General features: G+C 45.5%; 1 protein-coding gene across 3 annotated transcripts in view; it reads left to right on the top strand.

The window, feature by feature from the left end:
* ISL2 (ISL LIM homeobox 2) overlaps nucleotides 1-15,465 on the top strand; it is a 119,789-nt gene that overhangs the window by 75,066 nt on the left and 29,258 nt on the right. For all 3 annotated transcript variants that reach the window (XM_085643689.1, XM_085643691.1, XM_085643690.1), the window contains exon 5: nucleotides 6,086-6,253. In XM_085643689.1, coding sequence (XP_085499815.1) covers nucleotides 6,086-6,253 — 168 coding nt within the window. The remainder of the gene's footprint in view (nucleotides 1-6,085; nucleotides 6,254-15,465) is intronic.

The raw sequence follows: 15,465 nt of genomic DNA, 5'->3' as shown, positions 1-15,465 counted from the left end.
TTCACACTACTCAGTGTTTTTTGATTTTTTCACACATTAGCCCTCGGTTGGGTGGACCTTAGCGAGTGCACACCACCGGGGCTACGCACATCCCCCTCTGGCCCTGACGAATGCCCGATTAACACTCCATTAGGCAGAAACATGTTGGCCGCCACGGAGTGAACCAGGTCTATTATTTTTTTGACCCTCACTCCTTTTTACCTCTTTCCAATTAAGCAAAATTAATAAAGTTCCTTTTTTTGACTTGATTGGTTATTTTAAATTCACTTTCCCCACACAACCAACCCAGCTCCGCAGTAACCTGGCGTCGCAGCACACTGGGATGACATTCGGTCGTCCCAGTGGAAGCCCAATGATGAAGCATGTCACCAACCAGGTTGGTGAGTGAGGGCTTTTTTCATACCCACTGGGTATTGTTCCAAACTGACCAAGCTTACTCCCTATGAACATAACGGTGCACAGGGAATCTGAGGCTCGTTGCTCGATCGGGTACTGAACTTTCTCCTTTTCTTCTGCTTCCCTGTGTTCCTTGCACCCCTCTGAAGTCGATGCTGCTTCCGTGTCTAGCCAGGTTCCTCCACCTTTCCTTTGACAAATGTTTATAATGAATGTGCAGTGAAGTCCTAAAGCCTGTGGCGACAGTGGTGTCACTATAAATTGTAGAGTTTTCGTACTAGAGCAGACGGATATCATATGAGCAGCTGGCGGGGACAGGGCCGGAGCCTCCACCACACTGTACTCCTACCAGTTCTGGCCTTACCATCAGTTACAGAGGCTTACTTCTCACAGTCATGGTGAGGGTTTGGGGGTGTCTGAAGGAGGGTGATTGCGGACCTTCACCTTCCTGTGCAGGATCTCAGTCTCCGGATTTACAGAAGCTGTAATCCCGGCAGTCAGTGGTTTGCTGTACAATATGGGTCTTGTCTCCTGAGGAGGTTGTTTCCAAAGATGGGTCCTTGGTTGGGTTTCCTCCAGCGGCCAGTCTTGTATTTCTGGCTATCAGCGTTTTGCATTTTATAATGCAAACCTGTTTTTGACACCTGTTTGTTATACCAGACGTCTGTTCTTTCCTAGCAAACAGGTGACACCTTTGTCCAGTTCAATGGTACTCATCTCACTCACTTTGGAAAGCCTTCCATCTGGCCGTGGAGCAAGGATTCAAACTCACTGCAGATCCCAGCCTTGAGGGTGCAGTTCAGCCGGTTTAGACTTCCAGTTCTACTCTTCCCAGTGTGTGCGCATTAACTGCTTCTAGCGCGCTGGTTGTCCTTGGCTAGGTGGTTGTATAGGGTTCGGGCCTCTTAGATATCGAGGTACCGCAGTCAGTCTCTTTCAGCAACTCCATCCTATGATTTAAAGAGGGACTTCAAATGCCAAAGTTGTACTCAATGGACAATACTAGGATTCATTGTCATGGCAGTAGCGCCGTAGCATTGTCGTGCAGGTGGGATGTCTTTTTCTGGATTTTCCAGGATCAAAGCCAAAGCTTAGACCAGCAGTCGGTGGTGGACGGGTTTCGAGATGTGAAAATCATGGCATTGAAACCATCCAACAGGACCGCTTCTTCTGGGTGTTGAAAGCCATCGCTTTGTGGTGCTGGCTGCAGGGGGGATTCTGTGAGTGGATGTCGGAAGCCGTGGCTGTGCTGCAGATGGCCTGGCTTCAGAGTTCACTCTGGCGTCACCTAGACGTGGCCAGCAGCTCAGCCTTGCTATGGCCTCTGCTTCCTTGGCCGAGGACCCTATGCCCTATTTAAAGACCCTGCCTCCAGGGCAAGCATCACTGTGACCTCGTGCCACAGTAGGCAAAGGGATTCCATCGGTGGAGCCAGATGAAGTTCCACCTGTGAAAACCTGAATGATTTACTCCAGGACTCCAGTGTGCAGAGCCCGGCTGAGCTGGCCATGGCCTCCCGGCCTCTCCCTCGCTTCCATCTCATCTTGGGGAGATTGTGCACTCTTACAGCTGTCAACCCATCTCAAGGTTTCCAGCTTCGCAGTTTAGGACAAGGAGAGGCTGGTGTAGTTAATAGGAGTTAGGTGTGATTGAAAAGAAATTCTGCTGACCAGATATCTGTTACCTGGGCACGTTTGTTCCCTTATAAGTTGAAAAGGTCTCTTAACCAAATCAGTCCCCAGAATGAAGGCTAAGGAAGCTTGCCCTTCAGTGCCTCCACGCGACTGGCGACACTTTCGCTGTCTAAGCTGGACCACTGCATGTCTGTTGTGGATACCACCTCTGCTCAATCACCCACTCCGTTGACTTCTGTATGTATGCAATGCTGGATGCCAGCAGCACGCGCCCTGGCAAGTAGAGAGCGAAAGGACACTTGGTTCTGGACTGCCTGTTCTGGGCTATGTGGCTGCCACATTCTTCAGATATCAGGATTGTTGGGCTGGAACTAGACCGTGGGCATCGCATGGCCAGCCATGTCTAAGCGCCGTGAGAGGCGGTGTGAAAGCAGCTGACCTGGCTCCCTTGCTGCCCACCTACATGGCCGAGGGAGGCACCATTTGCTGCTGTGCTTGCTGCAGACATGCCCTGTAAGGGTGTTTTTGGGTTGTGCTTCAGGCCGCATTGAAATGGTTGTATGTTTCAATGGTGTCACCCTATACCACTACCTTAAGTTGATTTTCCAAATGGGATGTGCCTATGCCTGGCTCTCTTTTAGGTATTTAACACATACTTTTGTCACATACTTGACCTTCACTGAACAGTAAATGTCGGTATATTACTATTCTTCCAGCACCCAGGTATATATTACATTCACCACAGACCCTAAACCAGGCTCGGAGCATAAGCACCTTTTTAGTGGTAGTTCTGGATTGCATGCTGTTCAACCATCTCCAATTCATCACCCGAAAGAATGAATTTATTATTTTTGGGCAAAAGCCGGGGTTTTCACTCCTATTTATTTTACCCCTAACACATTTCAGCCTTGCGGTCTTTCAAGCAGGAAATGTTACAAGTTTCGAAAATCGTAGGGGCATTAGTTTTTTGTTTTACAAAAGCAAATTCAAACTTTTGGATGTTGTTTTATTAAAAAACAAAATACATTGAAAAAGTTTAGTGGACGGGGCTCAGAATTGATGACGGCCATCCACCAAACGTTTTGTATATTAAAAGAAACGTCTCTTATGCAGCTCGGCCTCACATTGGCGAAACGAGATATAGCCAGGATGTAGAAGGATGCACGGGCCCCCTCAGTGGCCGCCTGGAAAAATGGCCTTGACTTCTGTATGGGGCTGGAACAGCCAATCGTTGTGGCCCGGGGATGTCCGCGTAAGCACTACAAAATATGGAAGAGGTGGGCGAAATATAGGGGTTTGTGGCTGGAACCTCCGATTGCGACGGACGATCCTCCAGCGGAATGAGTGCAGGGGCGGGCCGGTCGGATTGGATACAGGTGGGGGGGGGGGTAGAGGGGTAGTCTAGGGTGTGTGTGTGCCAAGGCTGTTTTTTTCTTTTGCCGTTACTATTTTTCTTTTCTTGTTTCTTCTGGCCCGATATTATGTGCCTATGGACTGGTCTCAGTTGAGGGAGGGTGCGGGGGGGGGGGGGTAAGTTGGGGAGGGTGGGCTTCACATCCTAACAGATATGATATGTCAAGTATTTTGGTTGCCTTGTTTGATGAAAAAGAAAGTCAGTTGCTGTTGTGCAAATGTATACATTGATACTGCAGGGGCCTCTGGGGTACAGAGCCCTGCGACCTCTGCGCAAACTGACAATAAAATATGTTTTTAAAAAAAAGAAACGGCTCTGAAGGTGGTACCTTTGAATGTACCGAGATGACTGCTGGGCCGGCTGATGTCTCTACATTTGACAGACTATAGTCCGTCAGGGGGGTAGAGGCAAAGTCCTGCGCCACCCTGACGACCCCTACTTTGTTCACCAAACCTGAAATCAGGCCCGAGTTTTGTTAAATCTTCTTTCATCAATTCTGTTTTTTTACATAACCCCCTTTGAGTTTGTATTGGTTCTAGTTTATCTTTTGTTATGCTCTTATAAAATTCAACAAGCATTGGCATAGCCAATATGTCTCGCCTTTGGGACCTTATAAGTCTTTAGCTCTGCAACAGTTGCATACCTAAATACTTATAAGGCCCCAAAAGCGAGACCTTTTGGCTATGTAAAGCGGCCGCGAAAGTGAAAGTGATCGCGATCGCGATCACGATCAAACATCAAAGCGGCCGTGCGGCCGCGAAAGTAAAAGTAATCGCGGTAAAGCGCGGCGCGCGCGCCCGCGCACATGCACTGTAGCTCTAGGCTGGCCTGGTAGCACTTTTTGGAGCCCTCTCAATAAGTCTCGCCAGACCAGCGCATGCGCTGGGTCAGGCGAGACCTAATAAATAACTCTGAAACAAAAATGAAGGTGCTGTACAACCAAAAAAGTCTTCTTTCATCAAACCACCTGTCTCCACATTGTCATCCATCCACACTCAGTGGCGTAGGTAGTGTATAGTGGCCCCTAGTGCAGAGAAGGGAATGGCTCCGCTGGCCACTGTTTGCACAGTGAAATATAGCAATAATCGCAGTCCAGCGGGCCGGTGCTTCTGCACCTACTGCACCAATGGTAGCTAAACCCCTGACCACACTCCCTTATCTGATCTCCAGCGCTTGTGTATTATCCCATCATTTCACCTGTCATCCTACATTTTCTTGTATCCACCCTCACTATGTGATCCATCCCATATTCTCCTATATCCATACACCCACCATCCTTCCACCCAACTCTCATCCATGCACAGTCTTCACTAAGCAAGCACACAGATTTGCATGTTTAAAAAGAAGTTAGACTTACTGGCTGTGCCAATGCTCGTTTGCTCCAGTGCAATGCTGGAGGACTAAATACATGCTATTTTTGCTTGCTGATATCAGACCAGACTGTAACTCAAACTTTATGCCAGTCACTACATTCAGTTTTTTGTTTCGATAACTATCTGGTGCCAGTAACATGGAGATTTCTGAGCATGGGTTTTGTGGATAATTACATTTTACTGCCTTTCTTCTTCTGGGTTGGACATTCCACTCAAGTACACGAGGACTCTCTCTGGTTAGTTACCCTGCAGTCTTTTCTTTCTGTTTACCCTGGTATAGAGAGTTATTATCCTCAGGGATTTTGTTCATCCTTTTCATACAACCAGGTACTGAAACCATTCTTGAAACCCAGATTTGGAGTTTGTCTGAATCTATTGTAGCTGGAGACATGCTGGAACTGGGATCTTTAACAGGACTTCTATGGGGTTGTTCTATTCCAGCCCTTATTAGTTTGCTCTGTGACTTATGCAGGCAGGTGACTTCAGAGACAGGCAATGCTGCTTTAGCAACAATTGCCAGGATTTCCCAGTGGTGAAGCTGAATGTTCTTCTGTTAAGCTTGGAAAATGTTCTCGGAAGAGCAGGGAATAGCAGCTAGGGTGCAGTCACCGGACTGCGATGTAAGTTCAGCCAGTGAGCAGTGGTGTGGTGGAAGGACAGAATGGGCTTTGCCCCAGGAGAGGATTGTGTGGGTGAATGAACAAACAAAGCAGACGGGCAGCCATTAATGAGCAAAATAGGAGGGCACATACACCTCAATGCACGTTGCCTCTAACTTGTTCCACCTCATAAAGGGTACTTTCCCTGCCGTTCCACATGCACAAGAACCGCATAGTTCTAGCAAACACTTTTTTACAATTGCCCGCTGTAGTGATGCACAACATTTCTGCTTGTAGCCTGAACTGCCAGCAGTGACTGCCACACAGAAAGAGGCTAATGGGAAGATGGTCTGGGAAGTCCTCTCAGGCTGGTCTCTAAGGTGCTTTGTATCTCTTGTGGAGGACGGTCATCAGGGTGAGGGAGGATCCGTGTAGATCCCGGGAGAGGAGCGGTTGAAAACCAGGTCTCAGTCACATGCCCTCAGGTAGGATGAGGGGTGGTGGTGCTATACGTGTTTGGATTATGTGTCTGTGAAGGTTGATGCTGCACCCACCACACTGTGAGAGATGATTTAGAAGTTAGCTTATTCTAGATGCTTCTCAAGCACCAATGCAGTATTTCTGTTGCACTATTATTGTGGCTGATATATTTCTCCTTTCTGTCAACAGAGCCTACAGGGACTCACGGGGACGCCACTGGTGGCTGGGAGTCCGATACGCCATGAAAGTGCGGTGCAGGGCACTGCAGTAGAGGTACAGACCTACCAACCCCCATGGAAAGCACTCAGCGAGTTCGCCCTGCAGAGCGACCTGGACCAGCCTGCCTTCCAGCAACTGGTAAATACATACCTAATGTCCCCACAATCTGTACTGTACATGCTCACAGCCCCTCCATGACGCGACATTTATATCCAAAGCACCACAATGAAACTTCCCTCATATGTGTAGGTGGGACGCACACTCACACCTTATAGACAAATCCTTTTTCGTTTTACATAACACTCAATATACCCAACCTACAGCCCATTTTTAACCAAAACTGGTAATCGCATAGCCATTTGAAAATATAACTCATAACCTTAGCCACTCTTTACATCCCGCTTCAACTCATATTTTTAAAGTCCTGCATATCATATCTTTTGAGTAGTTACCCTGCCGTCTTTTCTTTCTGTTTACCCTGGTGTAGAGAGTTATTATCCTCAGGGATTTTGTTCATCCTTTGCATACAACCAGGGACTGAAACCATTCATGAAACACAGATTTGGAGTTTGTCTGAATCTATTGTAGCTGGAGGCATGCTGGAACTGGGATCTTTAACAGGACTTCTATGGGGTTGTTCTATTTCAGCCCTTATTAGTTTGCTCTGTGACTTATGCAGGCAGGTGACTTCAGAGACAGGCGATGCTGCTTTAGCAACAATTTCCAGGATTTCCCAGTGGTGAAGCTGAATGTTCTTCTGTTAAGCTTGGAAAATGTTCTCGGAAGAGCAGGGAATAGCAGCTAGGGTGCAGTCACCGGACTGCGATGTAAGTTCAGCCAGTGAGCAGTGGTGTGGTGGAAGGACAGAATGGGCTTTGCCCCAGGAGAGGATTGTGTGGGTGAATGAACAAACAAAGCAGACGGGCAGCCATTAATGAGCAAAATAGGAGGGCACATACACCTCAATGCACGTTGCCTCTAACTTGTTCCACCTCATAAAGGGTACTTTCCCTGCCGTTCCACATGCACAAGAACCGCATAGTTCTAGCAAACACTTTTTTACGATTGTCCGCTATAGTGATGCACAACATTTCTGCTTGTAGTGCGAACTGCCAGCAGTGACTGCCACACAGAAAGAGGCTAATGGGAAGATGGTCTCATACTGTGCCCTAATATCATACTAGACACACCTGCCTGTATGCCAATTCTTTATCCACTCTCTTCTCATAAACCCACACCTATGGCTGAAAACACTTCCCGCTCCAGCCAGGTGCATAAGGCAGGTCCCTGCAGTCACTGTGTTGTAGGCTCCCACTACCACCACCATTCCTTGGATTTTTCCATGGCCCAGGTCCTGTGAGGTGCTGGTAGTTGGGCAAACACCAGAGTGGTGGTAATCTCAGGGCAGTCTCCACATCCTGCTGGGGCAGACTGAACACTCAGCACTTATATTTACACACCGCCTCATACCCTAACTCTCATATTTACACCTAACAGCCCAACTCTGTAGCACCAGCCCAAGCTCTGCCCATTCTCAAAACTGTCCTTTTACCCCTCATTTCTACCCCATCATCCTTCGACACCCAGCTCCACGTTACTTGATCTGCACAATCATTCACTCATTCATCATCGTGGCCTCTCGCAGCAGACGCGCATAGATCTGTCCACGGCCAGGCCGTCCCAAATAAGAAGAGACATGAAAATAGACCTTTGGTGTGTCAGCCATCCAAATTCCCAAATGCCCTAACAACTAGGCCTTGTTATGTACATTATGTTTTCCATTAACTCAACTATACGGACTCTAAACCTATATTCCGTTCTCCCACTCTTTGTCCTCTGTGTGGAGCATCTCCACTACACAACTGTATATTTGATGTATGTATGCATTTTACTGTAATACTTGCATGTTGGTCGTACAAATTAACTCCAGTTTTTCAAAGGTATCAAGCTGTCTCACTGTACTTATGGAATCTATTCACAATGCACATCCTCTCCCCTCATATCATATAAAACGCACTCTAACATCACTTGGGATAATGTTCACAAAACACTTAAATGAATATTTTTGAAGGTGCATACTCAGTGAAGCTCTCGTATATACAAACTCATTGTACCCACCCAGAGAAAGAACTGCTCGTAGGAAAGAAAGGAGACGGTCAGTTTACAGGCTGGAAAAACAGACCCCAGAGTGCCTTGAGTGAAAACATGTCCCCGATTGGTCTTGTAATACTGCGTATCTGTCCAACTGTTTTCAGTATAACTCCACATTAATATAGATCGTGATAAATGAACACATCACCGCTCGTGTAGAGGCTGTTAGGAAGCCTTTGGGACCGGGCAGAGGCTACCTTTGGTAAATACTCAAGGGCCTATTCACAACCTGCATTTTGTGGTACTTGAGAGGTATTACAATAATAGTATTTCACTTAACTATACAATGCTATTCACTGCCTCACCAACGGGGCAGAGATCTCCAACCATGTACTTGTAAGTTTTTAGTACATTTTAGAGCGACAAGTGGGAGTAGCAGGAAAAAAGGGAATGCTTACTGATAAATGTGAAGGGTTTAAAGCGAAGGAAAGAGGTGTGTAAGGAGGAATATGCTAATACAAACATCTACCCACAAAAGAGTAAGACCTTTTCTAGTCATAAATTATACTTCTAGAGTTACTACAGCCCAAACTGTCACAAAACAGTGGTAATTGTACTCCAGCCCTTCCTTGAAGTACATGCAGCATGACCATTCACAGGTACTGCAGCGCACTCCAATAGAAAATAATGGAGGCAGAGACTTAAATTAACACCCCATAGACAAAAAATATTAAATAAATTAGATTTTTTTGACTTTTAAATTAAATATATGTAATGGTTTAAGCCTATGAACGTTAAATTAAAAATTTAATATTTTATAATTTAGAACATCAATAAACTTTAAAAAAGAAAATAAATGAAACTTAAATATTTAATAAAAATTTAAAAGTATATTAAATGAATACAAAACACAAATATTAATTACATTTAATAAATATTAATCGAATATTCAAATGCGAGTGAGAGTTTGTTTTTAAAATGTGGAATTAAAAAATATTTATAAATATAGTTCATATATTTAAAATATTTAATTATCTAAAAAAAACTTTTAAAAGTTAATGTGCTGTAATAATAATAATGTTAAAATAATTGACATTTTTATTTTACATTAAATAATGTTTAATACATGTTTTAAGAATGATCAAGCTTTATTCGTTTTCCATATACTTTCACATAAGGAGACCTGCTCCCTGATGGCGGAGGCCTTTGCCACGTAGGTGTAATACAGCAGAAAATGGTGAATAGCAAAAAAAAGTGTAGACCTACACCTGGATACAAAGAAAATGTATACATGAGCAAATCTTCACATATAAATTTATCTTTGTTGATAGGACCCCCAGTTTTAAATATAACACTGTATACTAGGGGTTACTCAGTTTAATAGCATTCCTGTTGGTTGGAAAACTTGTTGTTTCACCAGATGATTAGCCTAGAATTAATAATGTGGTCAAGAGAAGCCAGGGTTAGAACCCAGTTCTCCTTCTTCCAGAGTCGATTCCCTAGCCACAAGGCCACACCTCCTCCATAAAGAGGCCCACATTTGGACTGACCTGCACATTTATCTGTTGCCTTATGGCTGAATTGTATGGCATGTACGCACATAAAACGCAATGGGACATTTTTCGTTAGGATCAATGGTCACTCACAGGAGGTTTTTGGCAGCACTGGCCATGAAACACTTCCCCTGCTCTCCGGTCCTCAATTCTACTAGCAATGCACTAGCAGAGCAAAGGAGCACCCTTGTGGATTGATTTCTTATGTGTCCCTTCGGCTCGCCTAAACATATCAGCATCGTTTAAGATAATCAATCATTCTGTTGTCTCCCATTGCTATTCTTTTGGTATTTTTGGGCATGCAGTATACATGATTGCCTCTAAACTCTAGGTTTGTCTACTCTGCTGGTCAAGAGGCTTCCCCTTTCACTCATAAGTGTGGTGTTCTTTAGAGCTCTTTTCAGGGTCTTCCTTATTTCTTTATAAACCACTACTATTGCTTCCATTACCTTCTCCTTTTGGCCTTTCCTGCCATGTGCATGCTGACTGCTTCTCATGTTTTGCTCATCACCTGCTCATGATCCTCTTTAATTGATTGACAGCTGTTCAGTACTGGGTAACTTACTTTCATGATGTGCCAGCTGATTTAAATCAGAATACTTGTGCTTCCTGCCCTGTCCAACTCGCTTTCCGCCCCTCTCGAACGCGCTTTCCCTCTCCAACTTTATTTCTGTTCCACCTATCTTCAGTTTCCCTTTTTTCATCTACCCAGCCCATTGGTCCTTTTCCAATCTTCTCTGTCCACCTTTTCTCAGTTTCTCGTGCCAATGGAGATTAAGCATAATTCTTTAGTCACTCCTGCTTTCCAACCCACCAAAAGCTTTGCCCTTCTCTACTAGACAGCCTACTATTCTTTGTTGTATTTTCCTGCAACCTAACCCTTACTCCATCTCTATTTTGTCCTCCTTTTTTATCTTCTCCTTAATCTTCTACTTACAACGTATCCATTCCTCTATTCTCTCAATCCTTAGAATACCCTTCTACTCTCACCATTAGCTTGGAATTTTTCTTTTGTATGCTTCTTTCTGTAACTCAAGTCTGCATATATTTAGGGATCGCAACTGAAGCATATTGAACATGGGTTTAAATCCAACTCCAACATCATTCTTCCTTCCTTACCTGTTTCTCCTGTCCCATTATCTGTGCTCTGAAGTGCCCCCTTCCTGCCTATTATTGGTTTTGTTATTTTCTCTCTTTGACCCCAAGCTTTGAAATCCCTGCTCCTTCTTTATCTGGACTCATTCTATTCAGGGCTGGCCTGGTAGCTAAAATCGACGTAGAGAATATTACGAGCCTTCTTTTGCATGGGAGTGTAGGCAGCAAATCTGACCATCTCTCTCTCTCTAGGGGTCTTATTATGAGTTTGGTGGTCCACCAGTTGGCCCGCAACTACCGTGCTGACAGGAAGAACGCAAAGCCTGTTGTGCACCCACACACCGGATTACAACTCTAATCCATAGCGGGTGGGCGGTGCTGCAGTGGTCTCATGGCTGCAGTTACTTAATGCTCATAGGAGAGCCTTAACAGCAGACCGCTGCAGTGACAGCGCCTGCAGCACGTTCCTGCACGGTGGGGCATGCACCATGTCCTGCACGCCATACCCCACAGGAACGGGGGTGCAATCCCAGGGGGGTACAACTTGTGCCCCCAGAAGTGGCAGGGAGCTGTGTTAGGGCCTCCTTAATTCCATGTCCACCACCCTTTTGATGGCAAGCTCACTGCCATGAAAAGGGCTGTGGAAATGAAAGTCAGAATATGCTCGGCGGTGCCACAGCGACACCACCAGCCTATTCCTGCCATTTAAACACCGCTGGTGCTGTGGGATCCTTGATCCCAGTAGAGCCGGCAGTCTCGTGGCGGTCCGACCATCACACTCAAAATACAGAAGGCGGACTACCAGTGTGGCAGTGGTCGGACCGCCACCTCAAGCACGGTAGTCCTGTGGACTGTCGTACTCGTAATAAGGCCCTAGGAGTTTTGTGGGACGCAGGACCTTTCATTTTTTTTAAATGATATGCAATGCTAATTTTCTTTGAAAGAAAAGAAATGGGGGTAATAGTGGTGTTCCTCTTTTGAATGCAAACGCCATAGAGAGCTATTTACTATTTGATTTTGCAAGCATTTTTATATTAAAGGAGGGGAGTTGAAAGTCAAGAGTGGTGGGTGATTGTGCTAGTGTGTAGTTGCACCCTCGTTACCTACATCGATTGACCACTGCATCATCCCCACTATTACATCGACCATGACCTTAGATCACGGTCGATGTAATGGCCTCGCTCTAGTACCCATCTGGCTAGGACTGTATTTTGAATAGTACATTCTGTCCAGTTGAGGTAAGGGCAAGTCAATGCCGTAGCAGTGGTTAATGTAATGTCCAGGCACTGTTGTAGGGTTGAGGCCATGACATATGTACATAACCCCACAGATTACTAAAACTCTACATATCACATATCATCAGGATTCCTTTTTTAAGGAAAATATCAAAAGCACAATTTGTTTTGATGGGGTGAGTAACAAACAAGTTAAAGCTAATAGGATTATACCTGTTTGTGATGTGTTTCTCAGTCTGGTAAGATCTTTTAAGACTTCTTCCTCGAAACTTTAGGGTGAACTCCACCAAGATCAGTCTGGGTCTGTACACCTGCAGTATTGGCATGTGACCTTCGACCAGTCGTCAGAGCAGGGAATGTTTCATGTGCTCAGAGTCAGTTAGCCTGCCCCAGCCTAGCAAGCCACATTGATTGATTGGTGTCACATATCAGATTGGTTGTTTTGGATTCTGGCACTGGCCTACTAATTCACTAGATTGCATCGAGGTCATCTTTAAGAGAAGCGAGCTAGTGGAAAATACTCTTGCCCTGGAGTTTCGCACCTGTCCCCCAGATGGGTCCTCTATTCAATTTAGGCATATTCCAACATACGAGCATGATAAAATACTAACTTTGCAACAATCAGCTTGTCCAGCAGGTGCCTCAATGCTCGAGGATAATGATTGACTACAGAATCCAGTTCCTCAATGCCCTGACCTTTCTACTATTGCCTTTAGCTCCAATGACGTAGTCAGACCTCTTGGAAATTCAATTCTATGTAATACTCCATATCATAAAGAGGATAGTCTCCGATGCAGGGCAAGCGCAAGTAGAATCTGTACCTTTCCTCAAGATGAGACGAGCAGTGGCACTTTCATGCACTTACCATCACATACACTAATCCACTCATCATAAATTAATCCTATTTCCGCTGAAAATATTGCTTTTTGCCCTACACCCCATCAACAACTAAAGATTTTATCATGGAATGTGGCAGGACTCAATAGTAAAATTGCTCTTCCTCACTGGAACCAACTAGTGGAAGGATTTGACATCTGTATCTTTCAAGAGACGTGGAGTCTGGTCCCGCTGCATAAAGCCGGCTACACTTGTTTTCATATACCCGCAACTTCCAACGGGTGGGGTTGCACTCATGGGGGCTTTATCATTTGGGTAAACATCACTCTTAATTGTCAAATCACTTCTCGAACAAGTTCGAGTCCTGACATCCAGTGGCTAAGTATTAGGGGACAAAGGGGTGGAATTACAATTGAACTCTTTAATGTCTATGCGAGAGGGACACAAGGTGGCAGGCCCTCACCTACCATCTCAATATTGGAGGATTGCCTAGCTAACTGCCCACCCCATGCCAGAGTGGTGGTTGCAGGTGACTTTAACTGCACCTTTGTGTCCCTGGCCAAAGAAGATTTAGTGGGAACAGAAGAACATGATAATAGATGGGCAGTTTCTCAACTATACCTTCCCCCAGTCAAGAAATGGTCACAGCAGGCGCTCCAACTTAATGCCATCACTATGGAGTATAGTCTGAGGGCAGCCAATGGTAGGTCAGCATCAGACTAACACGGTGCCAATACCTATAACAGAGTTACTTGTCCATCTCAGATTGAATATATTCTCCTTGACCTGAAGCTGTGGGGGGAATGGTCGATATGATCGTGGGTACCAGCATAGAGAGCAACCACAACCCCCTATGTTTAACCCTAAAACCCTTATGGGAGAAACCCTATTACCAGCCGAGCAACTTACCTCTGAAAACCACCAGGGAGGTAGATCCCTCAAACTGTAAAAAATTCCTGAAGTGGCAGAAGGTAATCCTGCATGACACAAAGATTGCTGGTATCAAATGCGATCTAGCCATAGGAATACTTAAGCTCCAGGCCGCCATACATAGTGTTTCTCAATTGGTGGATGTTCCTAGGGCCCACTCATATACTGTTAGCCGAATTGGTGCATATTTTCAAGTCCCCGACCCGAGTAAAAATCTAGCAACAACACCAATGACCCATATTCTTGGTTTACTAAAAACTGTAGGCAAAAAAGGTCCATTTTAGTTGCAGCAATCAAAGAGAAGAACCAGCCATTCATAAAAGCTGCCCGAAAATCCTATTGGGCAGCCCAGCGTGAGTCAAAGACAGAATGGGACAAATCGCGCTGGCAACATCTCAAAGATGCAGGTACATTCAAAAATACTAACCTGTTCTGGAAGATGGTCACCTGGGGAAGCAGATCAGGTGAAAGCCCCCCTCAAATGACATCACCAGCCAGGCATGGCATGACCATTTCAGACAGCTTTATTCAACGCCAGATGTCACACTTTCTATGGAACTAGACGATTTGAATGAGCCCCTTGCTGAAAAGGAATGTTTTAATCTAGCTGAGATAGAAGCCGCAATCAGCAAAATAGTACCCTCCAAAGCAGCGGGCCAGACGGCCTGCCAGGTGATCTCTTTCTGGCTGAACCAGCCAACTGGGCATGTTACATCTTACTTTTATCGAACGCAGTAGCTAATAGTGCTCCGGGTCCAGAGTCATGGAGGGCTGCTGAGGTGGTCCCAATCTATAAAAAGGGTGCTAGGGATGACCCTTCCAATTATAGACCATTCAGCCTGATCGATGCTATGCAGAAGGTCTTTGGTCGAGTCCTTCTGCATAGGATACAGTCATGGACTGAGGACGAAGCCATCCTCTCCCAGTACCAGGCTGGATTCAGGTCTATGACTGGGACGATGGACCAGGTGTTTAGACTCCTCCTTATCTACTGGAAGGTAGTGGTGATAGGCAAGGGCAGTCTTTATCTCGCGTTTATCGACCTGAAGGCTGACTTTGGCCTGGTCCCTAGATCTAAGCTATGGACGACACTCAGAGAGATGGGTATTTCCCACCTCGTCCTTAAATTGCTGATCCGACTAAGAGGGCAACTATGCCCAGGATAGATGGGGGCCACAAGGAAAACTCACAGAATGCATCCCTGTCAACAGAGGAGTCCGATAGGGCTGTATTCTAGCCCAACCCTATTTTCCTTATATGTGAATGGGGTGGTTAGGTTTCTCCAGGAGACTCCCTCAGACTCACCTACCCTGAAGAGAATCAAGATACCAACCTTGCTGTTTGCAGACGATACCCTGCTGATATCTAAGACCCCAGCAGGGTTACAACGTCTACTTAACAGGTTCCAACTTTTTTGTGATAATCAGGGGTTGGTCATAAATAGTACGGAAACTAAATTTATGGCCTTTAATTGTCATAAGTCATACAGGGGAAGACCCCAGCTGGGTGGGGCACCCTTGGAAAAGGTCGACACCTTTGATTACTTAGGTCTCAGATTCTCTGACAAAATGTCCTGGAAGCCTCATCTAGCAAAGATGCTGCTGGGACA

Source organism: Triturus cristatus, chromosome 3_1 (assembly GCF_964204655.1).
Source record: "Triturus cristatus chromosome 3_1, aTriCri1.1, whole genome shotgun sequence".
In the NCBI taxonomy this organism is placed as follows: domain Eukaryota; kingdom Metazoa; phylum Chordata; class Amphibia; order Caudata; family Salamandridae; genus Triturus; species Triturus cristatus.
Note: the sequence above shows the minus strand (reverse complement) of the source record. Positions and strands in the feature narration are given on the sequence as shown.